Raw genomic sequence first — 27,162 nt, forward strand, 5'->3', positions numbered from 1 at the left:
AAAGTTTATGATGTTTTATTCCATAGGTATCTGAAATATACAAAACACTGACACCTGCCAATCCAGTGGCAACATAGACCATAGATAGGAAGGAATAGGAAAATGGAATGTACTCCCAACTTCTGTGCCAAACTGTCATAGTTTCAATTCATACAAAATGGACGATAAAAACTTCATATACAAATGTAACTTCCAAAAAGGATAGAGTCTGTGGCAGAATCACATACGAAGCATTGTAACACATACACAGGAAATAAATCACATGAAATTAGGTATGTCGACAGGAGTGTGCTGCTCAAAGAGTCCATGTTGCACGTTTGCTGGTTTGGGGTGAATTATTGGCTCCATTATTGCATTTAGAAACTTTTCAGAGTTTGGTTTTGAAACAAGTAAAATACTCACAATGTTAATTTAAACAATAACAAAATTAAGAATACATTAAATTGAACACATTTTTAAGGAAACAATGAGAAGACCATTGTGCCACTAGCAGCTCACCCTCCCTGGAGTAGAGATGTGTACCTGCTAGAATGGCTGTGTGCTGAACCCCTTCTGTGCTGAGGACCAACCTGGGTGTCCAAGAAGTGTAGCAGCGTATAGTGTTTTCTGTCCATTTGCCATGTTCATTTGTAAATAACATAGTGCAAATGTCTAACACAACGAGTGAACTGAAAATGAACCTGTTCCAGTTTTAAGACAAAGAATGAATGGACACCATGAATCCCTTGTGACGACGGCCCTTAACTCCTTATTTGGGTAAGCTCTCTGGTCTCCTTCATAAAAAACAGACATTAATTTACGTTTTACATTTTGTACTGCTGATTGTATAGCTAAGCATGGAAGATTCAGACACAATCAACAAAAATGTAATACAAACATGGAATGATTTAAGTTCATAAAAGGAGAAGTTAAGAGGGTTTTTTGCCAACAGTCACTTTTTGTGGTACACTTCCCCCACATTTCCTGATATTTTTTCAGTTATTTAAGTCTCTACAGGGCAATTCCCCGCCTCATTTTAAAACAGCTTCCACAACAAACCATTGTGGAGTTCTGAAGGGGAAAACCACAGCTCCCAAAGCTTCAGATTAAAAGTTTTTGTGAAGGGAGTGTCCTTCTCCACTAGGGGTCCTCGTCCATATCGTCAAGGTTAGGAGCCATGATGAAGTGTTTGGGGTAATCAAGACAGTGCTCATCAGCATATTCCTCCCAGCGCGCATCATCGCTCTCGTGGGTGATGTAACGTTCCCCCCGCCGTGTCTCAAACTCACGCAGGTCCAGCCATGTTTGATAGTCCTGCAGAAAGCATCAACAGCTCAATGTTTGTCACAAGTCATATATACAGAATAATGTATTGTGTTAAAGCAATATGCTACTCACTTGTAACCAGGGATGGCTCAGACACTTGTCCACACTGTATCTCTTTCTCATCTTGACTTGTAGGAGGTTGTTGATTAAGTCAATAGCTGTAAAATATGTAGACATTTGATTAGATGTAGAAAATGTAATTGTGTGTGACATCTAATACTGTCAGTGCTATTCTATTCAATTCAAAATAAATCAACCTATACAAGTTAATAGTAACTGTAATCAATTTATTATGATAATTATGAATCACTCCATTATTACAACAAAACAACTCAAATCAGCTCAATTATCTGGTTTTAAATAATCCATCTGAATTAAAATAAAAAAATACTAACTAACAGAGAACACACAATTATTTTATAAATGTTATAAATGTTAGTATTATATGTTGATTTACATTCACTTCACCTCAATGAGGAAGCAAAAACAAAAGGGGATTTCCTTTAACTGCAAAGTGATGAAGTGATAAAATGAGATCGGCGACAAGTGGGTGAAGAGTTTCAGTCTGACATAAAGCTACCAGTGCACCCGTCTCACCCACACACAAAGCACTGAAGTGAACTTACCCTCTGTGGAGATGTCCTTCCAGGGAGCAGGTGGGTACATGAACGCAGCGTTCTGTATCTGGTCATTAATGTCCTCGTCCTCATTAAAGGGAAATGTCCCACTCAGGCTCACATACACGATGACCCCCACTGACCACATGTCCAATGAGCGGTTATAACCTTTACTGCGCAGGACCTCTGGAGCCAGGTACGCCGGCGTCCCCACTACCGACCGTCGGAAAGACTTCTCTCCAATTATACGGGCAAATCCAAAATCACACAACTTTACCTGTGAGGGGACAAAAGACGGTGATCAACGTACATTTGGACTGTCTGGGTATACAAGTGAGTCATTGCAGTGTTTACCTGAGGAAAGGGCTCAGCAGAGGCTAGTAGTACGTTTTCAGGCTTTAGATCACAGTGAACTATGTTTTTGAAGTGCAGATGCCTCAAGGCCACAAGGATCTAAAGAAATTACAACAGAATATCTAAGTAGAGAAACAATTTACAACTTTACTGCTCCCTTGGGCCTGGAGTAATTTTTGATATAGTTTCACATCAGTTATGAATCTGAATAATAATCAACAAAAATGTTCCCCTTTTAAGATGAATTATCCCATAGTTCAGCCATTAACAATGAATTGTCTGTGTGATTGTCAGTAACATCACTATTAGCGGACCAATGCCTTTAAATGCTTCCATCTTATTTCCACATGCATCCATACCCTCTCCTCTCATCATCTCATTTATATTAAAGAAGTCTGTGGAGTTAGCTCAGCACGCTCGTCTGCCTATGGCCCTGCACCAAACCCCAGTGTGGTTGGCTCTATGTCCTGACCCTGACTTTGACTGAGGACCTCCAGGCCACATCAATACTAAGCCTGGACCAACTAATGGGGCTGTCCTTAATGGCCCACTGCTGTCTGGGACTGTGCAAAGGCCCTGATGCCCTCCCAATCAGACCACAAAGCCACCAGCGCACTGCAGGCTGTAATTCACCACCAGGGAGGAGGCTGATGCCAGGCAGACCGTCCCTGTAAACAATTCTCCTCAATAACGTAACCACAAGAAAAAACAGGCCCCGAGCTAAGGCAAAACGCCATGTGCAGTGTGCCAACACAGGCCAAAAGCCTGTGCTAGGAATATGCAGAAAGTAAGCAGAATAATAAAACAATTACTGTCAAGCAAATCAGAGAGCAGAGTAATGCCAAAGAGGCTGAAACTTTAAGCCGCAGTGTTTCTTAAACCGTGGTACGTGGGCTGCCTCTCGTGATATGTGGAGAGTATTTGTTTTATTTAGAGCTATATCTATTAACATTTTTGTTCTCCTTTGGGTTAATCATTATTTAACAACCTGGTAGTCTCATTATAGAACATATTTAGTCCCGGGTTTAGATTTAGTGGTACTGGAAAAACCAAATATTATCTTAGGTGATACTTGGCTTATAGTTTGTTTGCCAGCAAAGCTTATCATACACAAATAAAAATAGAAGAAGCAAAGATTCTGTCTCTGACCTGTGTGACAAGGAATTTGGTGATGCGTTCAGGTAGCTTGCTCTTCTCACTGGACAGGATCATCTCTAGCATGTCACCGTGCAGCTTCTCCATGACAACAAAAACTCGCTCTGGTGTCTCAAACATACACTCCAAGTTGACGATTCCTGGATGATGCAGGTTCTAATAAAAAAATAAATTATTAATATTTAAGTCGTATTAAGGAGTTTTTGCCTATTACTTTGAGAAGCATGGCACTACCTGTAATATGGCCACCTCATTTCTAAGTTGACTCTCCTGTTTAGTGGGAAATCTCATTTTATCAATGACCTTGATTGCCACATCCCTGCCAGTCTTGCGATGTTTGCCTTTAAAATACAGAAAAAATTATAATCACAACTTTAAACTTAGTAGACAGATTAACAAATAAAATAATCCATGTGATGTCTTTGTGTAATATGTGTTTTTAAATGTCAGAAAGAAAAGAATGGGCTCTCTACCTCCATAAACAATACCAAACTGTCCGGATCCCAACACTTCATCAGAGAATATTTGATAGATTGAAGCAATATCCTGGAAACAAAATACACAAAGAAGATACTTTATATGTACATTGGACTCTTATGCACACTATACACACTCAATGTTTGCTTGAGTAAATATTAGCTTAATGTAATAAAGGTAATGAGTTATGGTCAGTTTTATCTTAATAGTAAATTACGTGAAAGTGGAAATGCAAGAACAACATTTTTTATTTAAAATAAACATATTTTATTTAAAACTAAACTAAACTTGCAGACAACACTCCACCACAGTAGCTGCTAACTACTGTAAAGGGTGCAGGCAGTGCTGGGAAATTGCGCAAGAGTTTAAAAAAAGTCTCACCACATTCTCCTGGATCTGGCAGTTGGACACAGATATGCTGATGGACAGCTCTTCTGCAGAAGAAACACAAAATGTTTCCACATTCAACAACTTCAATTTGACCCATACCACAGAATTAAGCATCAAGTCAAGTTTTCAGTGCACTTTTGTTTTGAATGTTTCTGCAGCTGGAGGCAATAAGTCACAGGACAGCACAATGAAGCATTTTATTACTCAATATATTGCAAATAAAATTGATCTGGCGAGATATGTGTGACAAAACAGAGTAAGTATGTGATCCCTTTTATTATTGGAAATTTAAACAGCCACAGACCCTTGTTGTGCATGTTTCCCCAGTCAGTGGAACCCAGAGATAAAAGGCAGAGGGAAACAAGATGTCATAACAAATTGTTCAAAACATTTTCTAATATGTAAGAAGGCTTTGATTTGAATACTATATTAATTGCTTGGAGGACCTCAATAAATTCAGTGCACCCAGTTTATATTGAAGTAATTAAATTGAATGTTTTTGTTCTTGGTGGTGATCACACGATTTATGAATACTGAGCGTTGATAATCTTTGGAATTTCAATTTCCTTCATCCAAATGTTTGATGTGTATATCATGCACAATGCACATAACCACAACCACAAGGAAAGCAAATTCAGGGTTGACAAAGACACTTTCAGACTATACAGTATATATTCAGCCATACAGTTTGACTTACTGTGATCTTTGCCCGCTCCGGTTCCACAGGCCACACTGGGCTGAGGGGTCACTGGCATTAGGGCCTGTCTGATGGCCTTCTCCCAACCCTGAGCCACATCCAGACCCACTCCTGACGCGGCCAGAGCAGGGCTGTAGTAGTGACTCCCATTATTCTCTCCCACATAGTACACCATGGTGGCCGTGATGATCTCAAAGCAGTGTGGGTTGCTGCCCTGTGCCAGGTGACGGTAGTCCCTTGGTGGTTCAACCTGGAGGATCTCAGACAGTGGAATTTCCTGTGTGGAGATAAAATGAATTAAATATACACAGGCTACAACAAAGAAAAAGAACAAAGCCAGAATGAAGCAAAACCACAATGAGAACACAATGAGAGAGTACCTGTATGTAAATCTAATTGGACACTTACTTAAATGTGGATACAACAAATAGGTCCTCAGTGCAACTCAACAAACATATCCACTCACTCTGGTGAAGTTCTCTTCCTAAGAGCCGTTATCACACTGATGTTAATAGTCCAAGTGCTAACCTAAAGCTACCCATAGTAGCACCAACAGAGAGGACACTTGGCTTCCACTTAAAAAGTCCCCCTTACTCTCCAAATTCACCGTCAAATCAAAGCAAAGTAGGAGGGTCAAAAAAGAAGAAAAAGTTTCAGCCAATGGGGTTTGAAGGAGGCACACGCTGTAGCCTCCATGTGGCTGACCACGAAGTATCGCATGAAGTGCTTGTGGTTAGTGCTCCTGGGTCACGTGAGAGGGCGCTGTGGCGGCACGAGTGCCCCACTTCCCTGATTACAAGGCAGACCAACAGGGCCCCCTATGAGCACGAGCCTCTGGCGCTACCACAGCCACACAAGACCAAAGGGACTGTATCTACAGTTTCACCACAGAGTGGGGGAGTGTGGGGGGGTGTGGGGGTGCACACTGGAGTACGGCACGACTGACACAGAGAAGCCCCTCACCCCATAAAGCTTCTTCAGAGAAAGCCACAAGTACAGGAGTCTCATCTTCAAAAAGGTTTTATGGCTTCCAAATGGTGAAAATGGTTGCCATGCCTGGCAAAAAAGCCAACACTAGACCACGCTAATCAGATAGCAGGAATAAAGAAAAAGGGAAGAGGGGACAGTAGCCACACACTGATGAGAAGTGCCTTCAAACCTTCACTGAAATAAAAGGAAGCTCAAAACAGAAGTCCTCCCAGATGCAGGGGGCTTGTGTCTGTGGTTAAAACACTTATATTGGAAGCATCCTTCAATACACACTAAACTAGAATATTATATACTCAATGACCTCTGCAGTAAGGTGTGGCTGCTGTGAACTAAAGACTTATACCAATGTCTAAGATGCCACATGAAGAAACAAGCTCATAATTGGGTACAAGTGCATTGAGATGTTTTCTCTCACAGAATGTAAATTTTAAAAAAAAGGAATTAAGTGTTTCTTACAAAGAAATTGCAAAAGCAGTGTATGAATAAAATGAACACCTGTTAGACATACATGGAATAGTCATGTTAGATCTGAATCACTCCACAACCACAGTGAGGAAAAACACAGGCCAATGTTCGGCTGGATACTGTCCAAGCTAGTCCGCCCAACGCGCACACAACCACATGTCGAAGTCTTTTCCCTCCAGCAACACATTGCACCTCTCATCCCAGTGTGTCACTACTGATCCACTAAGCTCCTGCTGTTCTACAATCAGCCATAGACTAGGGACAGATTTATACTGGGCCTGACACTCATGACAATATAGGTCAGTATTACCAAAAGCGGATCCGACCACGTGTAATAGAAGATCTAGACAAAAAAAAAAAAACTGACCAACATATTCAACTTTTAATGTTTTCAATTTCTATGAAACTGTCAAATTTGTCCAATTTGACAAAAAGGATGCATGGTATCACAATAACTAAGACTTTCACTTTCACACAGAGACAGCAGCACAAGGGGAAAAATCTACGAGAAATTTTGGCAGGACGTAATTACTTCAGTGCATTGTACTCCTCAACTCCTTGTACATTGTATTTGTATCAACCCTCACACTTCGCATCTCTTACCACTCATGAGCTTCTGTTTGAATTAGTAGTAGCTGAATTAATATAGGCTAATAAACCAACAGAGGAGAAAGCCCAGGATATGTGATTATATGATGCTTACTTTATAGAACTTGGCGCCAGTGTCATTCTGGAAGAGGGTCAGACTCTTGCTGTCTAGTCTCCAGTAATGTCGCTTCCGCTGTTAAAAGAGGAAACTTGTTAATCCACACGTTATAAGTTATATTATATATAACTTATAACGTTATATAATACATTATATTATACAATAATTTATTTATGTATTCACTTTCTGTGTACGTGTTGTGGCTTTTAGGGGGTTATTCAAAACTGTTTATATTCAGTGGTGGATGTAGATGAAGTGTATTGTACAGTGGAACCTAGTACCTGTGATTCTAATCACCAACTTTTCTGCGCCACAGTAGTGTCTCCAATGTTTGGTGTTTTCATGCTTACCAGGTTGTCCCTGCTGGTATAGTGAACCATCCAGCCCTCCTTTACCACAGTGGAGCTCCGCCTTTTAGTATGTTTGATGGACTGGACCACCCGCATCAGGGGGATGTTGCTACTAGTGGAGGGGCTAAACACACACACACAATAACTGAATTAGGCTGTGCTGTAACTTCCTCCTCAAATTGTGGTTTCAAATTCAAATTCTTAAAGCATTTTTGTCAACTACAGAATATTTGTTTAAAATGCTGCCTATAACTTTTGAGCCAAAGGCATTAGCAATGCTTAGCCATATTTTTTATTGAATGAGTAGTAAACCACAATTTGTCATACATTTTGTACCTTATGGTTTTAATGGGCTCCTCATCCTTCTCTCTGTCTAATAAGGGCGAATCCATGTCAAACATCCTCTCATCTGCTGTGGATGACTCCTCTGGGTCGTCCAGACTTCGGCTGCCATCAATGTCACCGCTGTCCACCTCCATTGTGTCCATGGTAGTGTCTGAATCTGGACCGGGACTCACAGGCTCTACACACACAGTTCCAGATGTGCTATATTGCTTGTACATGATAAATGTCATCAGTGACAGACATTTTCATACCTCCATTGAAATCCACCTCCCCCAAACAGTCTCTCGGTACCTTTGAAGCACATCTCTTATGGCAGTTGAATCGACAGTCTAATAAAAAACAGTAAGCATTCATATACATTTTTACATACCTGGAATACAGTATAAACAATAATTATAATATCTACCTTTACATTGCATTCCCTGTCGAAAAAGGCCCTTGAGCAGGCGTTTACAGTACTGGCAGATAGTGGGGCGGGTGTAGGTGTGAATAGCAAAAGTGTGTGGGACTTTAACCCGGCCCAGAACCATCTTCTCCATCCAGATGGGTCGTCCACTCCAAGAGAGGATCCGCTTACCCGCTTCCTGATGGGACCTCTGATTCTAGATGAAGAATTTTTTATATTAAATCAGTTGTATCATTAAATCATCGAGGACAAATTAGACATGTAAAAAAAAACACCTTTCTGGTCAGTTTTGATAAATGGACTAGACAATTCATAATAATGGTGCAATACATCTGATGGGTATAGAATGAAAAGCTGATTATATTATCAGTGTATTATCATAAAACAAAAGACAAGCAAAGAAACACTTTAAAAGAAGAGAAAGATGCAATTTGGTTACTCTGTAGTAGATTCATAAAAAGGATTTTCACAATTGTCCCAAAAAAACTAAGACAAAATCTAAAAGTGCATATCTTTTGAACAGGAAACAGTCCTCAAAATTCTGCATATCACAGGAAGCTGTGATATGCAACATTTTTACTTTAGATTTACCAATTCATATTTTTATGTTTCTTACATGAACTTTCTACCATCTGTGGACTCTAGATCATTATAAAAAGAAAAGATGACATAATCTTAAGTTATTTTAAAAAGTAAAAGAGTACCTCATCCAGGACAACCACAGCACTCTCAATTGGAGGAGGCCGTGGGGCTGACAGCGATGGTCCAGGCAGTGAAACATTAGACAACCTCCTTTTTTTGAATCCAGTACAGTTGTTCGGGATCTTAAAGGCACAACGCTTGTGGTAGTTTAGCCCACATCCTGGGAAAAATATATAGGAAATAGGAATAATACACTGATTCGATACACAAACTCATAATATGAGATATTGAAACAGTGAGCATGTGTGATACCTCAAATTAGCCACAAGAGGACTCTAATGAGCTGGTGAATTTATCACCCCAAACCTGAACTATATAACTACAATTAGGTTTCACTGCATCACATTGCATTTCACAATGTAAAATATCAGCTAACACACAATTAATGTATATGAAAAGGCATTTTTCTTAGCTATGTATAAAGTTAAAAATAATAATAATTTAAATGCTCTTGACACAGTGAGGATAGAGGGGATCAGATGTGTATAAGAACAAACCTTCACACTTGAGGCCCTGCCGGACCAGGCCCCAAAGCATCTCCCCGCAGTAGTCACAGAAGGTGGGGGCTTTGTACGAGTGCACATACAGGGCATGTGGGCGAATCTGGAAGTCTTCAACTGTAGCTTGAGCTAAAAACAGTGAAAAAGAATAAATAAGTAACTAAAGTGGTATTAATTATTACTTGTTTCCTCTCATCTTTTTCTCATTGTCTATAACCCCCCACAAATGACTGCTTCCTCCAGTCCTGGTTCTATGTTAAACTATTGTAAAGTGTCTTTGAGTCACTTTGAAAAACGCTATATAAAACCAATGCAATATTATCATCATCATTATTATCATCATTGTCGTTGTTATGCTATATCCATTTCATTATGTTGCTGTATTAGCCAGTCTTTGGTTATGGTTGCACGAAGCTAGTTAGAAACACAGAATAATAAATTAAACAAAAGGTGTAATCTGTATAATCTTTATCATCCACAGTGCTATTACTAGAAAGCAGCAGCAGAGGGCATCACATCTGTGTGGATGGATTGTCCTTTGGTTAGTCTATTGTCACATGTATTTTGACCCGTTTTTTCTGCACCTGTGCCACATATATGTTAAATGTAAAATGTTGCTACATCAGAAATTTTAAGATACAGCAAAACATCCCATTAGGTGGCTTTGAATTTTTAGTAATAGATAATATAATATTACAATTATGACCCAGTTTGTATAGGTTCAGGAAAGTAACAAAAACCAAGATGGAAAAATGGCAAAATAAAGAAGTAATTTAATGTACAGGGTTGTAAAAGGGCAAAGTAACAAAAGTGGCCCAAAACATTTACATAAATGTATAAAACAAAAGAACCTAAACTAAAAAACTAAAAATAACACGACTAACAAATAGCATGTTTTGTGTCTTGGAAAACTGGTCACGTAGGCCTATTAAAAACTGGTGACAAATTTAAGGGACACATAACAAGAAAAACAAACACGAGTCACATAGCCTACAAACAGAATCGAGTGACAAAATAAGGACACAAAACTAAACGAAATGAAACTAAACTAGTGCCTCACACAAAGTTAGACAAAAGGACAAACAAGTGACTAACAAAACAAATTGAGACGCATACACAATGGCATACTAGCCATATGCAGGCCAGCAGCCCTGAGCATGTGTGCTGAATCTCCTTAAATGAGGGAAGGTGGATGCAGGTGAGCCACAGGATTGGCCAGGTGGAAAAATGGTCCTCTAATCCGCAATGAGGGCTCACACAGCCAGGGTTACAAGGGGAAAGGGGAGAGATTCAAACACACACAAAACATAGGGCCGATACTATAAAATGGAAAGAGCATTAGGCCTGGGGCTGTAACAATTACTTCACCCATTCAGATTTCAAAGTAAAGATTAACATAGGTTAATTTTTACACTCACACAAGCTACAAAGCATTTGTTGGTGGCATCACTGTGTAAATGTGTGTGTGAGTCTGTGCCCAGAAATAACAGCACACACACGACACACTAAAGTGTCACTGGCAAAATATCACCTAGTAAATATATTATTATTATATCATATTATTTTAATAGTACACCCAACAACTTGAGATGTTCCGTTGAATCAGGTGACAAAAAATAGCAAACTTGGCAGAAAACTGCTGTCACCTGATGTTTTGTGCGTACAACAGCCTAAGGCTCTAACGTCTGTAGAGCAACCAACAACAACATTTCACAGAGTAAATCACAAGTGCTGAGACACAATAGCATAAATGTGATGCTTAAACAAGGAACAATTTACAGTTCATTATGAATAGCATTGTGTGTGTAATCATTTCAAGGATCCCCTAAGATGTTTGATCCAATATAGTCCCCTGTCCAGAACACAGCTGGTGAAGTTTGGAGTTTGTTTGGAAAGAGAAGAAAGCTTACATCCAAAAACACATACAAAGAGCATTTAAAAGTCATTTCACAAACATCTGCAAAAGAACAGTGCTTCTTAGCAGTCACTGTGTTATGTAACGCTTGGCGCACTAATTAACGACAAGTACAGCCAAACACAAAATCAGCACTTCTCACAGGCCAAATACACTGGATTTAATAATATAATAATAATTTGGTAGAACTGGAAAACAAACCAGATTTGCTACCTTTCAAGCATAAAAAAGTAGATATAAAATAAAATATCTACATCTTGGCGTGGGTTCTGCACTATAATGGAGACGTCACAGTGGAGTGTGGAGTGTATTATAGATATGCTACTTAATATCAAAAATGCCTCAACAAGCCTTTTCTGCGTTCAATATCAAGTTGACCAAATTAAGACAGAGGAAATGATTTCACTAAATAATCGTGAGTCGTGACTTGTTGATTACTAATATAATTGAATTCTGATAATCAAAATCATCTGCACAATAGAGCCTCTAAAACATGTGCTAAAAACCTTATAACAAAGACAGCGGCATTATTAAATCAAAATGGTAAAAATAGGAAAAACAAAATCCTGACTTTTATCAATACTACACTTTATTCTTAAATATTTTATATCTTTATTTGAAAACAGACAGTAGTGCTGTGAATGTGGGTGTAAAACAGCAGAGAAACAGGACTAAGGGACAAAGTTTCAGGCCAAACCTCAAATCTCATGGTGTAATGTGCCCTGACCTTGTGTCTACATCACAGCCTGTTTACTCTCCCCAGCTCCAATCACATCACCTTCAGCAGGAAGCAACAGGCCACTGCTTTGAGTCTGCAGCCAAGAAAAAGCCACTTTCTCCATCCCTCAGACATGAGCTGAGAATTCCCACCACAGCCACGACAGGTTGGTTAAGTACAAAATGCAACAGACAAATTTAGGCTGGAAGAGGATTGGGAATGCAGATTGTTGTGCTCAAGACAAAAAATTCCCAATGTGTGTTAAGACTGCACAATTTTGTGGAAACTGCAGAAAATTTGGGGAAATTGTTATTACATTTATGGTAACTGTTTTTAAAGTAAGATTCTGTTCAGAGTGCAGATGGCAAACAACTCAAGGAGCATTAATATTTGAGAGAAGACTGACATTTTGATAAACTAATCCTATGCAAGTCTGAACTACAGGTAAAGCAAGCGCTTCAATAAAAAGACAGGACATTGGCATTAAATAACTGCAGCTTTTGCAATATAATAGCACCAACTCAAATTACGAAAATCTAAGCTAGATTGTCAGAATACGTCAACCATGTAAATTTAGCGACTGCTTTCTTCCTGAATATTTCTGCAATGAATGTTTTTCCCAATGGTAAAGCAAAACGAAGCTAACACCATGGATTTAGAGAGATTGTACAGATTAGACAGAGAGAAAGCAGCAGGGAAATGGAGAGCAAGATCACTGACACAAAAGCAGAAGACAAACAGAAACAAAAAAGAGGAAGTTCTTCAGGCTTCAATCAACATTCCTCAGTACTGATGCCTGGTGTAGCCTTAGATCCAGCTAACTATACAGTCATCCCCTATCTAAATCCCACAAACAATGCACTCAGCCCTGGAGAGAGAGGCAGATCTGCAGTGCAGGTGGTGTGAGGTGCCTCCCAGTGGAGACAGATTACAGTGGAACAGAGAGTCTAAGCCTGTTGGGTCCCTCAGCGCCACACACAAAGCACCCTTTAAGGACGGAAATGATGAAGAAAAGACAAAAAGCACCTGTTGAGCAATGAAGAGTGAATATTTGGTGGAATATAAAGCATGCTAGGGCTGGGAGTCATGATAAAAAGAAAATGCATGACTTCATTTACTCATATTGATCCATCTCAAATTTGAAAGACTATTGACAATTAGAAATGACTGAATCTCAGTTTCGTATGCAATTTGATTGTTTGCACAGCCCTGTGCGAATATTACAAGTGAGGGTGGGGTTTATACAACAAAAAACATAGTCCAAGTATATGCATACAGACTTAATTTGAGCGATTTTGTACAACAACATATTGTGATGGCTAGACAACTGGGTCAGAGCATTTCACAACAACTGCAGGTTTGTGGGGTGATCCTTTATTGTGCAAAAGTGGTCTATTGACTGTGTTACAACAGGTAAATGACAGGTATATGAAAAACAGTTGTTAGGGTGTTATGGTATTGTTATGGTGTTATGTTAAGTACAGATTTAAAACACATTTATTACAAACTTTATTACACTGAGCGTACATTGCACACTGGCTGAGCACGCACCTGAGAGCACCACTTCAATGAGGTCCCCTTCGTGGATGTCCTCCGCTGAGGTGAGCCGCTGCAGGATGTTGTCATCATGCAGGTCGTGGCGGAAGAGCAGGATCTTATCATACATGCCGAAGAAGCCACATTCTGGAAACTAGGAGACAAAAGTAAATGTGAGGTATCATAAAGGCATGTAGAATTTGAGTACAAAACATAAGAGACTAGCTAGACTATATAACACAAACGTTCATCATAGTCAACACTCGGTTTAGGATGTAAAGATGATTTGGTTAATTGATATTATAACAAAAAAACAACAGTAATGAATAACTATCGTGGAAATTCACTGTTGTTTGTTCATGGCATCAATAACTGTGAGTAAGTGTTAAATTGTTTCTTCTCAAAATAATTGTAACACAAAAAATTGATATTGTCACTACAGTAAACACTAGACTGCTTCTCCCGAGAATAACTGAGTCTTTCTTTTGTTTTTGTGTAAGTATGTTTATTGTACAGGTGTTGACTGTGATGTTGGATGTGTTAACTTTAATATTGCGAATTGAAACAGTGGTCAAATGAAGGTAATGATTCACTACAAAGTTGCAGGCTCAACAATGTCATTCCAGATATCAGGTCCAACAGTAGCGGCCACAAGGAGTACAGCTGAGCAAACTGGCACTACAGTCACATGATGGAGGAAGAAGGGTGGGTCAGGGAGACAAGGAGAAGGAGGAGGTAAACATCCTGAGACGAGTAGAGGAGAGTCAGCGCACAGGAAGTTCAGCGCCAGTCAAAACTGAGTCACTTCCTGTGCTGAAGGCAACTCAGAGCCTGCTGCAAACTCCCCAGCAGACAAAACGCACTGAAATATGGCGTACATGCAACCTGGTCCTTATCAAGAAGTGTCTTTGAATATCTAGAGGAAATGTCACATCACTCCTCCACCAGGAAGTAAAACCACCTGTATGTTTCCATTTGGCCCACTCTTCCTCTGCACTGACACTCTTTTATACAGCACAATCCTAAGGGAGTCTCATCTCCTGCACAGGATAATAACATGAAAACCCAGGAAAGTTTCTGTCCGGAGCTGTGATTTAACTGTGAGACCTGGATTCAGCCTTGATGCCCCGAGCAGTGGCACAGCCAGGCCCACCAGCTGTTTCCATGTAAAGGAGGGTCAAGTACAATGGGCTTTATGAAACAATACTGTTGTAATGTAGGACACAAGAGCTGGCACAGAGTCTGGGCAGGGGACACAGAAGACACCTGGATCATGTGACTGCCAAGAAACACACAGACCTGGAGGTACAGAGGCAGACAGGGCAAAACAGAGGCAGACAGGGCAAAATGCGATTCCTGTCAACCACATATTCAAGGGTCATTTGTCAGAAGGCAAAGATATCTGCATGTTGTCCAAAATACAACCCCAGGAAGAGTAGTTGAAGCAGTACACTGCAGATACTAATGGAGATAAACAACAAAAAACAAACAACAAGCATGCATAATAATAGTATTACAAGCAAGCCTACAGCTGTGCTAGAACGAAGTGTTCCTACTCAAAGCTATGGTTATGGTGACTATATCCTCAACAGTGTCAAACTGTGAATAAAACATGAATCATTGCAATCCCAAGCAGAGGTGATGATATCCTTCCTGTGCTGGCTGCTGTGTCAGACTGGGGTTGTGCTAGTCACCCCACACACCGGATCTGGCTCCATGTTTGAACACAAAATACATGTATGTGAAAAGTCACCTCCTCTTGACAGCCCACGTGAGCCACTTTACAGAGCTGGAGTATCATACAGCACAAGTCTTAACAACAAAGTTGAACACTTACAAAATGTAAGTAGTGGCAAATATTACATTGCTTCCATTTAATACAATTTCAAAAACACTGTTCAAATGACTATCTTTGAAAATTTTTCTACCATGGTCCACTCCGGGACAAATGATATAACGTTAATGCAACTATTCACATCCAGACTTTCTTGTGCCATCATTATACATTATTCACCCTACCAGGGACGATTGCCTCCACGCATGGCTGCACATGAGGTGTACGGTGAGGCTGGAAGAATGAGAGGAAAGGGCCTTTGCACTAGTCCTCTTTTGTTAAACTGCATAATTTGCTATCGATATGCTAAATCCTGTTAGAAGGAACAAAGATGCAACATAATGAGAGGAGCTATATCTAATAATCTATTCTTTGTATTTGGCCTTTCCATTTCGGCCTCACCATCAAGTCATGTGCAGTGATTTGTATAATGATTCTGCAGTCTATCTGATACCCTGTCTGCAGCTTTTATCCAGGTTTAGAAGTGGCATAAAGAAAGCAAAACTCTATCATGTGACTCCAGAGGATAAATCATACTCTAAACATGATCTTTATCCAACTTGATGATTTTGACATATTTGACATATCAAAGCCTGGGTCAGATGTTTTCCTGCATGTGTCTGCTGTCCCTGTAACACAACATAAAGACTGTGAGAGCTCTTAGTCACAAAGGACATGAGGAGTGCGTGACGAGAACAAAATGTGCATGTTGTGATGTGGTCAGGCGTTTGGGCGTGCATGTGCGCTGCACGGCCAGAGGGGAAGCAGTGCGCAGAGCCGCTGACAGATGGCCATGTGATTACAGTAAGGAAAAGTATGCTGCCAGTCCTCAGCCTGACTAACACCTTTATTGGGCTGGCACAGGGCCAGACCTAAGACACTTACCGGTACATACAATGTCCAGCTAAGGTATGGAAACAGCAGCATGAGCAAGTAATAGAACAACTGTGTTCAACTGTGTAGAGTACTGCACTATAAGCAAATAGGATTTTTTGATACATTTGCATGACTTTTGTGTGAAAGAGTACGTATTTTAGCTTTTAAAGGAGGGTGAGAAGTAGTAATTAGCATTAGTGGTAGCAGTAGTAGCAATGATCAATATGATAACTATGATAAAAATAATTATACAGCACTACAGGAGCAGGACTATTAGAAGTATTATTGTAAGCATTTTTTAAAGTTAGACAGCCAGTTAACTTCCTAATTTCTTGGCTGGTTGAACACATTCAGTATGTGTGTTTCATTTTTGATGCATTAAACAGAAACCTGTGCAGAGTACAACATTAAATTTTGTAAAAAGTTGTAAAACACAACTAGTTTTCATCAGGTATTGTGTGTAAAAGCAGTCAGGAGGTGAGACCCCAGGACACAGAGCCGGGGGTGGTCAGATAAAGGCGGTCACAAGATTCATGATACAAGGTGCTTTTATTTTACACATAAATGAACCCATTGACTAATGCGAGCCTTGTTACTCAGCACTAAACACTAAAACATCCTGCTTCTCTTTAGTTAGTGGCAAAAGTGCTGGCTTAAGAAATATTTGGCCGATAGCAAACAGGATACAGGTTGTTCTGAAATACTGGAATTGTTATGTTATTATCAGCAATCGGACTCACTGTCGTTTGATATTGTGTCCTATTATGCACAAATGGAAAAACAATAAAGTATTGTCTTGCTAAAAACAACCACAACAGGGGATTCTTGGAATAATGATCAATGGCTTAGCTACAGAAACAATTATAGGTCAAAAGTTGTTTTCAAATTAATCAAATCTACTGGATAATGGCCACAGACACAGCACTTGATGTTGTTTTCAGTGTTAATACAGTACTTATACTGGGCTGTGCATATTACTCTGACAACACTGGGGGTGTAGGCTTTTAGTAGGTTTTTGGACTATAATATTGAGCTACAAATCTTGCTGCCCAAAAAATGAACTGTACATATGTCTCTTGGTCATTTGAAGTGAGTGCATGGAGGAAAGACTGAGAAGCATGCTCCATTTCATTTGGACATTAGTAGCTGCTCCTCTGTTTGCAGACACAGGCCAAGAAAAACACAGTGCAGCTGGAGGCGAGCGGGGGGTGGGGGGGCTATACAGAGCTGAAGGCTACTATCCTCATATGGTTCCTATTCAAACTTGTGGAGGATCTGGCCACTCATCCACTCCACAGAATGCACATGCTCGCCCTGTGGCTTCCTGCTGAAGGGAAACTTCTCTGTTAGCAGGACACACAGCCCCCAGCCACCAACTGAGCCACCACAGCTCTCAACCTTCAGCACGAACTTAGGGTCATATGGCTGCACAATTTTGGAAAAAAATCAAGCTGTGGCTTTTCTGACGAATATTGTGATCACTGTTAGATTTGTGATGTGTTGAAAAAGCAGGACTCTGTTCAGACTGCAGATTGTAAACAACTCCAAAAGCATTTGAGAGAAGACTGAAATATGACCTGAAACTAATACAAGAATCCCGTATAATTCATAAAATATTTACAACGGGATTTTTCTTTAAACTGACAGAATAATGTATTCTTTGCAGCAGGCAGTCATTAGTCATTATCTATTCTAAATAACTGCAGTCTTTGTAATTTGATAATTGTGCAAACTCAAATTGTGATTTCATTGTAATATTGTGCAGTCCTAATTTGAAGTCGGCACATCTACATTTCCTCCAGCAGTAATATTTAGACTGGAGTGTTGCATGTATGTTAACCCATTAACCCAATATCACTAACAGCTGTGGAACTCTGGTTCTGACACCTGCTCTGTCAATACCACAGACTGCACTGGAATAACAGCAAAACTACACCTGTGTCCTAGCACTCAAACAATCCACACTACTAGTCATTGTACCGACAAAACTTTGCGCACATAATCACGGAGCTTAATACTTTCATTTCATTTTAGCCTATTGAGGCTCGTATTTTGGTGTGTGAAATGAATGGGAATATCATTAGTAAGTTGTGTCTCATAAAGCAGAAGGTCTACAGGCTAAATATCAGTGAAGTGGACCAGTTGGACAAATACTGGTGTAGCTCAAATGTGAGGATTAATGAGACAATTGATTGCAAGTGTGGATTAAAACATGCAAAATAAACCTCCAGCTTGGTACTCTTGACCATGAACCTAGTTTAAGATGTGGAGTAGAACCTCTGGAGAGAGCACACTGGTGGTCTTCTCCTCCAGATAGGTTACCTCAGTGAAAATGAAGGATGAGTCAAATGCAGGAGGCTAATTTTCCAACAGGGACAATGCCTGTGTAATCCCTCAGTCATCCAGGTAGGATCCATGGAAAAAGAAAATTCTATTCTGTCAACTGCACAAAAGTTTTACAGTGAAGATGTTTTGCAGCACATCCAACTGGCTTCTTCATTTCAGTTTTGTCCAGTTGACAGAATTAAATTTTCTTTTGCCATCAACAAAGACAATGAAATATACCTTAACAATAAGATAAAGTTATATTTTGAATGAAATTTCAGTGGCCTGTAGACGAAGTACTACATACAAAGTAAGAAAGAAAAGTCTTACCAGACCAAACAAAATACTGAAACTACAAGCTAATTCTAATCTGTGATAACTGAAATGGACAGCAAGTGCAGGGCAAAGGAAAAGTCATTTGGATGCAACGCACAAGCTGAACCAACAGCCCTACTCCACAGACCACAGAATGATTGGAGGGTACAAGTCAAAGGAATATGGAAAAAGGGAGGGGCTCCGACTGGGAATGGACTGAACAGCAAGTACAGCTGGAGAAAATTATACAGTGACATAAGAAATTATGCTCAAAGGCTGATTACTTCCTATAACATGAACCTGAAAAGGTCTATTAAATACACCAGTCTATTAAATACACTGCAATTGGGATCAAATAAACTGAAACCTTGTATTAAACTCAAAATGTCATTACTTTTCTTCCATAATTGCATTTCCTATACATAACTTTGTCTTTTTGATACTATGACTTTGCCTGGAATGTTCCACAGTATAGCATTAAACTTCATGAAGACAGACAAGTGACACTAACAGGCTGTTACAGGACATACTTGGAGAGACAAGGCCATTCATAGTAAAAATACATGTTTTTCAAAGGATTTTAAAAGCAAGAAAGACACCTGTAATTAAATAAATACAAGACAGATGTTATAGGGTCAGTGATATATAAATATATATAAAGCTTTAAATTGTTGAAATTGATTTGTTTTATATCACTTTAGTTGTACCAATACACATTTTGAAGAAGAAGCCAAATGTGAAAGAATATCATCGGTTTAAAGTGTTGAAATGTAATTTAGTGAAATAAGCCAAAAAGTGTCTTTCAGTAAAATGGAATTTGTCATTTGGTAAAACAGACAAATGCTTAATGTTACCTACAACAAGCAAATAATTCAAATATCTGCATTTATTTTACAATTTTATTTGTATTATTTAAATAACTATATGTGCCACTATATTAATCATTTTAATTTTACATGTATATGTAATCACATAAATCAAGGAAATTTGATTAGATTAATTAGTAATCATTTAAAATGCAACTGGACAATAAATATAGTAAAGGTAGTTAGATAGATGTTTGTGGGATTTGTGGGATTAGTGGGATTTTCACCAAGTCAGTTTCAAAAACAAAGCCATTTTGTATTCCATGGTAAAATGTCATGTGGTGAAACACTGATATTCCTGTGAAATGTGTCACAATACGTTTTTTGACATTAAAAAAAAAAAAAAAAAAAAAATTATACAAGATCTTAAATTTAAAGAAGGAAAGTGCTAACATGCTTATGTTTTGTCCAGTTGTGAAGTGTTTTACTCTTTTTTATGAAAAAAAAATTGGTACCAGAATTGAGTTAATGCAATATTAGGGCAAATTGTAAAATGCTTCAAAATATGAAAAAAATAAACTTTATAATGGCCTAGTGTTTATTTGTAGACCTCAGGTTATGTTTTTCATCATTTTCAAAAATAAAGTTTATTTCAAAGGTAATTAAATTTTAAAAATATGTCACCTTCACTGAATTACATTTTTAAGACATCCCTAGCATTAGGTTTTTATAAGGGGCATATACTAAATAATAAAATATACACTTAACATACCAGAAAATCTACATGTTTTGCATTCCATTATATTTTCATTTACTGAGTATTTGAAAATGACTAAATGTCATACTGTGGAAGATCAATAATATCTCTATGAAGACAAGAAGGTGGCATACTCCCTCCCAGATAAAAAAAAAAAATACAGAGTGCATTTTATTAAGTTTGTGTTTCAGAGAATATCCCAAAGTGTGCCATGTTCTACCCCTAACCCTGTGCACATTTGCCACAGTTGATGTCCAACAAAAGTGCTGAGGATTGCCAAGTGCAGTCAGTGTTAAACTAAGGGGCAAGTCTGGTTAATATGTGAAATAATAATGGAAGTGTAATATCCTGTCCTGGTAAACACTCAATGGCCACACATTTATGAATGAAGTTAAGAAGTTCCCAGGTTTCAGGTACTACAGGTGACTGACTTCAGAAGGACACGGTGACAAAATGCAGACCACTTCAATTACATTTAAACCCTGTTCCGCCAGTATTAAGAGATTGGAGTGATGGGGGATTATCTGACACTGGCCAAAGTCAAGTGCAGTGGGGAACATTTGTGCAACCTACAGCGCTACAATAAATTCAAGTTAGTATTTTTGACAGCTTTGGTTCAAACTTAACAGCAGCCTCGCATGTTTCTGTGTCTCTTATAGCATTTACCAGCAGACCTGCCCTAGCCACTAGTGTTTTTCACTGGGGGGACCCTCTTCTGTACTCTGTCATTGCCTGACTCTTGTGGCTGGGACCTCAGCTCCGCCTTGCCACTTGACGTTTAAAAGCAGAACAAGAAAGGAGAAATGTGCATTACAGATGGTAGAAATTACTTAGCTCACTTAACATCAGAGAACATTTTCCCTTTTTCCTCTGTTTCGGCCTTTTCCACTAATTACTCCAACACTGAAGAGGTAACTGATTTTTGAACAAGCAGTTTTTATATTAGCAAGTTATGATACACTTGTACTGTTCATATAGTCAGATCTTCTATACAAGACATACATTATATAAAGCCAGCTCAGAACACATTTGATAAACAACTATATAACGGGTGCTTTCCAGGAATTTTGTACATCATCATAAATAAATACTGTGGGCTTCTGTGTCCTGTGGGGTTACACATGGTTGCTAATTCGATAGAGACATGCAGCTGTGGACTTATGGTATACAACCGGGGATGTGATTTATCTGGTAGGTATTGCCTTTAGTTGTAATCTTCTTTGTTTGTTTTCTTTGCATTATATTTCTTCACATTCCTATTTCCAGCCATAGATAGAAGTTACTAAATAATGAGGTGACAGTTAAGTTTTCCACTGACATGAATTATGTTATACAAGGTTGTGCAATCATTTAAGTACATTACAAAGATTATGCAAGTGTTATTACATCACTCATGAGATGTTGGGCGCTAAAGTCATTGCTTAGTCGAAACAAACTATTCACTTTTCCCGTGGCCTAGTTCTATTCGACCCAAGAGAATCACATCATCCTCCAAAAATGTAAGAGTGAAGAAGAATGCACGGCCTGGCCAGACTGGCGGTGCGGGCTCACCAGCTGGCTAACTGGGAGCCATTCTCAAGGAGTCGTGAACTTTTGTACACCCACAGCTTCTTACACCCTGGTAGTTGCATGAGAGAAGAACTATAGCACCACAAAACAGGAAGTATTCAACAAGTGGAAGCAATGGGTGTTTATCTCATGCCATTCATTCAAACCCACCAAACAGACGGGGCCCTGCAAAGAAACAAGAGAGCTGAACTGGCCTCTGGGGAGCTGTCAATAGGCCATCACCAGTGAAATCTACAACTGCATGGTGAATTTCAGCTCGGAGAGAGTCAACAAACAGAGTTGACACAAATATTATGCATTTTTCCTTCCCAGATTTGGTGGAAACTATAGCTTTATCAAATCAAACTTTCTGAATAAATAAGTCAAGTTAATATGACATAACAAACATGGGTTTGTTTATTTTAAAATAGACCATGAGTTTATTTTCATGAGGAAAAAGGCTGAACAGAATTACACTGAAAAAGTCTACACTTAAGTTTACTATTTTGGGAAGTACTAGTACTATTTAATTTAGATCAGTTATTTTTGGTTTTCAAATCTTCACATCTTTTAAACAGACTTGATATTGTAATGTCACAAAACATAATTGTTAAATCAAATACATTATATGGAAATTATTATTCACTTTCTGATGTAGACATGATCACAGAGTGCACTTGATCTGAACCTATACCAGAGTAACCACTACCATCAAGATGAATGTGGTCCAAGAAACCACGATTATCAAAACCACATTCAGATGAGTACAAACGGAGACTGAAAGTGAATCTAGTGCATGCTGTGTTTGCCAAGTCATGTGGTCGGCTACTTAGCCTGTGAAGGAATGAGGCGTACAAAATCTATACAATGCACTGCTATACTGAAGGACTGCATGACCCTGTCAAACAATGAGATAAATTCAACTCTAGAAGGCCCAGGAAATATATGAAATATTACCCTTAAACCCATGAAACTTTATATACAGTAAAAAGAGCAAACAGCCATCTGGAAATTTCACAGCTGTCCTAGCAGAGAGGCAAGAGACTTCACTGGGAAACTCTCTCTATCCCTAAGGTATGGATGGTCCCAAGTACCTATAAAGAAAAAGTCTGCTTCAAAGTAAACGAAGAGGACAGAACAAAAATGGCAGCTAAAATGAGGCTATTGAGTCCAGCCTCTAGGCCATGTAACCAAGTATTGATCTGTCTTTTTAAAAAGGCCAGTCACTCAGAGTTTGAACATGTACTGTGTAACATCACATCTAAAAAAAAAAAAACAAAAAACAGCATGATGGCACAATTTGAGGTGTTTATGGTGTCCTCCTGAACCACCTCCAGAATAAACTCTGACCTAATATAACAGTATGAAAATGAACAACACTTACTACATTTATACATGTCGAAATCCTGTCCAGCTATTAACTGAAAACAAGGAATGATTTTAGTATAGGAGACCACCATACTGTGTAGAGTCATGTAAGTAAACAGGCCAGCAAAAGAGGATATACCTGTAGAGTTTCTGTCAAGATATTACACAAGTCATTTTATTATTCCCTTATGTTGCTGTCGGGGACTGGCACCTGGGTTTGTGCTGACCAAAGACATCGTGGGGGAACTGTCAATGACTTGGCTGATGTCATGAGCAGGAAAAGCAGGATGAGCAGGCTTCTATAAAGGATCAACACTGTCATGCAGATACAGCAAGAGCAAAAGCAGGGAAGGACAAGGGAGTGCAGCAGAAGGATACAGTCATATTTTCCAATAATATCAAAGCCATATGGTTGGTTTTAAGAAGTTGCCAAGGCTTTGCACAATATGGTACAGTTCAATAGAAACTGTAGTTACCAGACTTAGACAAACTTTATTGATCCGCAAGGGAACTTACTTCTTATTATAATAATAGCAGAAATTTTGTGCATTATTCATTTGCTCCACACTTGGTGGTGGTAAACTATATTGTAGCCACAACTGCCCTGGGGTAGGCTGACAGAAGCGAGGCTGCCTATCTGTGCCCTCTGCCCCTCCAACTATCCCACAACACTCATGCACACATTCAGGACTAAGCATGAAGTGTCTTGCCCAAGGACATTTCCACTACAGCTACTTCCACCCCACTGCTGCACTTGGTATTCCCAGCAGTTTTCCATTCAAGTACAAACCAGGTCCAATCCTGCTTGGTTTCCAAAATCTGAGGAGATCAGCCATTGACAAGGTGGTAGAGCCACATATATTACACAAATATATAGTGCTCTGATTATGATCTAAAAAAAAAGTTGTAACCTAAAAACACAACTCTTTTGTCGTTCCCTAAAGAGGTACATAAAGTATAGAATGTGGCTAGTTTAGTACCCAACCAAATTATCGTGTGACAGGTTTGAAACAGCCATTTTAGCTAAAAAGGCATAAGACAAAAAAGGTAAAGAAGAGAACAAGAAGGGATTGTTTACGGATGGCCATTTGCAATACGTCAAGAGCAACTTGGTTGAGGACCACTGTAGCAGCTTTCCTTCCTTCTTTAACAACTCGTCTTATTTCTCCCAATCCCATGTGTATTACACAGCAATATTTATTTTTATTTTTATTTTTTTGTTCTATGGACACACTGTTCATCACTCACTTGAATCAGCAGACCTCATAGAACAACAACATTACTCTGCGTCTCTGGAATGCCAAATGGGACATTGTACCAGCTCTTATCTGATATCCAATGACTTTTACTTAAAGTTAATCAAAGTAATATTAAAGCAGGGCAGAAAGACTTGATACAGTATACAAATTGCTGTTGAGGCTGATATATATAGTGCTTTGCTTAATCACCATCACTTTTATTTAGTTGATGATAATTGCAAAAGCAAATTCAGTAATCAACATTATTGGCCAAAGGTTGAAACAGAGCGTGCTGTGTATGCACGCACACAGGAGCAATTTCATTATTCCAGGTTATGGAGCTGCACCAATCCATCAGGATTACAGCTGCAACAAACACATTCACTGAGCTAGGTGTGACCAATAATCTGCAGTACGTTGTGAACAATATGTTTAAAGTGATAGAGTCAAGATGAGATGTTTGGTTAAGAGCTTTACAGTTTGTAAGTATAGAATTTGAGCCTTTCAGTTTCCAACTATGAAAGCTCATGTCTCTGATTTGTTGATCACATTGTTGAACATTCCAAAATCTAAGGTCATCTCAAATGTTGAGGCTATAGACCACTGTAAACACATTTTTGATGCACTGCATCATAGACATTTAAACATGTTGGACCATAGCACTACTTGCACCATGGTCATGTTATGAAATACAAACAAAGGACATATAGTATGTGTAGACTTATTTCAAAATGAGCAGACTTTAATGGGAGGATGTTTACCTTCTGGTCCACAATGGAGCAGACTAGATCTTTGACAGATGACAGCGATGAGTCGCTGGGATCTAGGTTGACTGTTTCTCTTGTCAGCCCGATTTGCAGCAGGAAGGACACCCCTTGGAAGGAACCGCGGGAGTTAGTGGGGCTGGGGGCGTTGTGGCTGCCGTTTGATAGCCGCGTGTAGACAGGTCCAGGTGGGCTTGGAGATGGAGATGGGGTGGATGGTGCAACTGAGGGCAAAGGGTGGTAAGGAGGGAGAGTGTGGAGGAAGGTTCGAGGTAAGGCTGGGGGAGAGGAGGCAGACATTGGAGTTCTTCCGATGGTGACGTGAACAGTGATTAAGTCTCAGTTTTATTCTAATCTGTGGATATCTACTCAAAGAGTCAAAGGGTCTTTGCAGCAGTCCTCTCTTTTAGTGAGTTACATTGGGTCTTTTAAATAGGAACAATCTTATACATCCAGTCTGTTTTATTAAACTGTTATAAGAGTGCTCCCCAACACTCTGCAAACACTGCAACAAACTTCATATGGAGCTCCTTCTTCGTGAAGTCCACTGTGACCACAGGATGCCTGTCACCACAAGCACACACACACACATTTTAGTTCATGAAGGCAAACTTTTCATAATGATTAAAGGTTGGGGATCAGGGGTGACTTCTTACATAGTGAAACCATCCTATCCTTTACATAAGGTTTATTCAAAGCCTATTTTAGTCACGCGTATTACAACTGTCAAAAAACACAATAAATAGATTTTTACTCTGAAATAGCCTATATGATAATTAAATGTTGAGCCGTCAGATGGGAAATACTTTTTCAATAAACATCTGGATCCAAGGCTCGCACACATCTGCACTCCTCCTACTTGTAAGTGGCTCGCTGGCAGAACACAAGCCTTGTCTCGAATGCCAGCAAAACAAGGTTATACAAGGATCTGGATTTGCACACTCTCGTCAGATTATGTTGCACAGTAACTGTTCTTTTGGTCAAATGTTGGGTTGCACCAAAACATTGAGGCAAATGAGTGAGAAAAAACGCCTTACCTCCACAGTCGGCGAAGGGCGCCTTTCTTTCCATTGTGACTGAAGAAACTTTGTAACTTCATCAAGTGAGGAAAGCAGTCCCGAAACTTTACTGCGCTTCTCTCGCAGCCAAAAGCTCGACGGCGCGTCCCGGGTAACATTCAGGAACATTAGAAAAAGTTAAAAGCGCGACGATGTAGATGTGGTCGCTCATTTTCTCTTATCTTTATTCCAAATTGTAAATTCATGCGCATCTTATTATCCTTCCAGCTGTGACTACTCCCCCTGCTCGGCGAAAAAAAGGGTAGCGGCCGCGACTGGGGCTTGGAGTCTTTTATTATATCCGCATAACTGACTTTCCATGTGAGCGAAGGAATATTTGAACTACACTCCCTGTAAAGCAATGGCGCCTACAACACAGCTACAACCAATGCGCATGTGCCTTCCTTTTCCGTTATTTTAACAAGGTCTGCCCAGAAAAAAACTGCAGTCCAGACCAGACTAGAAACTCACAAGTGGAGTTGAAAGGAACTTTATGTGCAGCTCCAAGTTAATTTTATTGGTTTTACGCACAGTCCTCGGTTTTTATAAAAGCTTTGGTCTATAGCTTACAGGAAAGAAGTTTATTACACTGTTTATTTATTTGTTATTAACAATAAGTTAATTAAAAATAAGACTGCTATCTAT

At 39.3% G+C, this 27,162-nt stretch overlaps 1 protein-coding gene across 2 annotated transcripts; it reads right to left on the reverse strand.

The window, feature by feature from the left end:
• On the reverse strand, positions 1-26,895 carry prkd3 (protein kinase D3). 2 transcript variants are annotated; one of them, XM_055230998.1, is made up of 19 exons: positions 26,497-26,895; positions 25,457-26,023; positions 13,644-13,782; positions 9,457-9,588; positions 8,962-9,119; positions 8,258-8,450; positions 8,103-8,180; positions 7,843-8,029; positions 7,507-7,630; positions 7,154-7,231; positions 4,996-5,272; positions 4,290-4,342; positions 3,905-3,977; positions 3,666-3,772; positions 3,426-3,587; positions 2,277-2,375; positions 1,932-2,199; positions 1,378-1,463; positions 1-1,293 (listed from the first exon to the last, which is right to left on the reverse strand). In XM_055230998.1, the coding sequence occupies exons 2-19, from the start codon at positions 25,757-25,759 to the stop codon at positions 1,120-1,122; spliced, it is 2,691 nt and encodes an 896-aa protein (XP_055086973.1). In that variant the 5' UTR covers positions 25,760-26,023; positions 26,497-26,895; the 3' UTR covers positions 1-1,119. The 2 variants fall into 2 exon arrangements, with proteins under 2 accessions (XP_055086973.1, XP_033843932.1); XM_033988041.2 differs by having other exon boundaries at positions 8,258-8,453; positions 26,497-26,894.
• Between the last annotated feature and the right edge of the window lie 267 nt (positions 26,896-27,162).

This window comes from Periophthalmus magnuspinnatus, chromosome 22, assembly GCF_009829125.3.
Source record: "Periophthalmus magnuspinnatus isolate fPerMag1 chromosome 22, fPerMag1.2.pri, whole genome shotgun sequence".
Classification (NCBI taxonomy): Eukaryota; Metazoa; Chordata; class Actinopteri; order Gobiiformes; family Gobiidae; genus Periophthalmus; species Periophthalmus magnuspinnatus.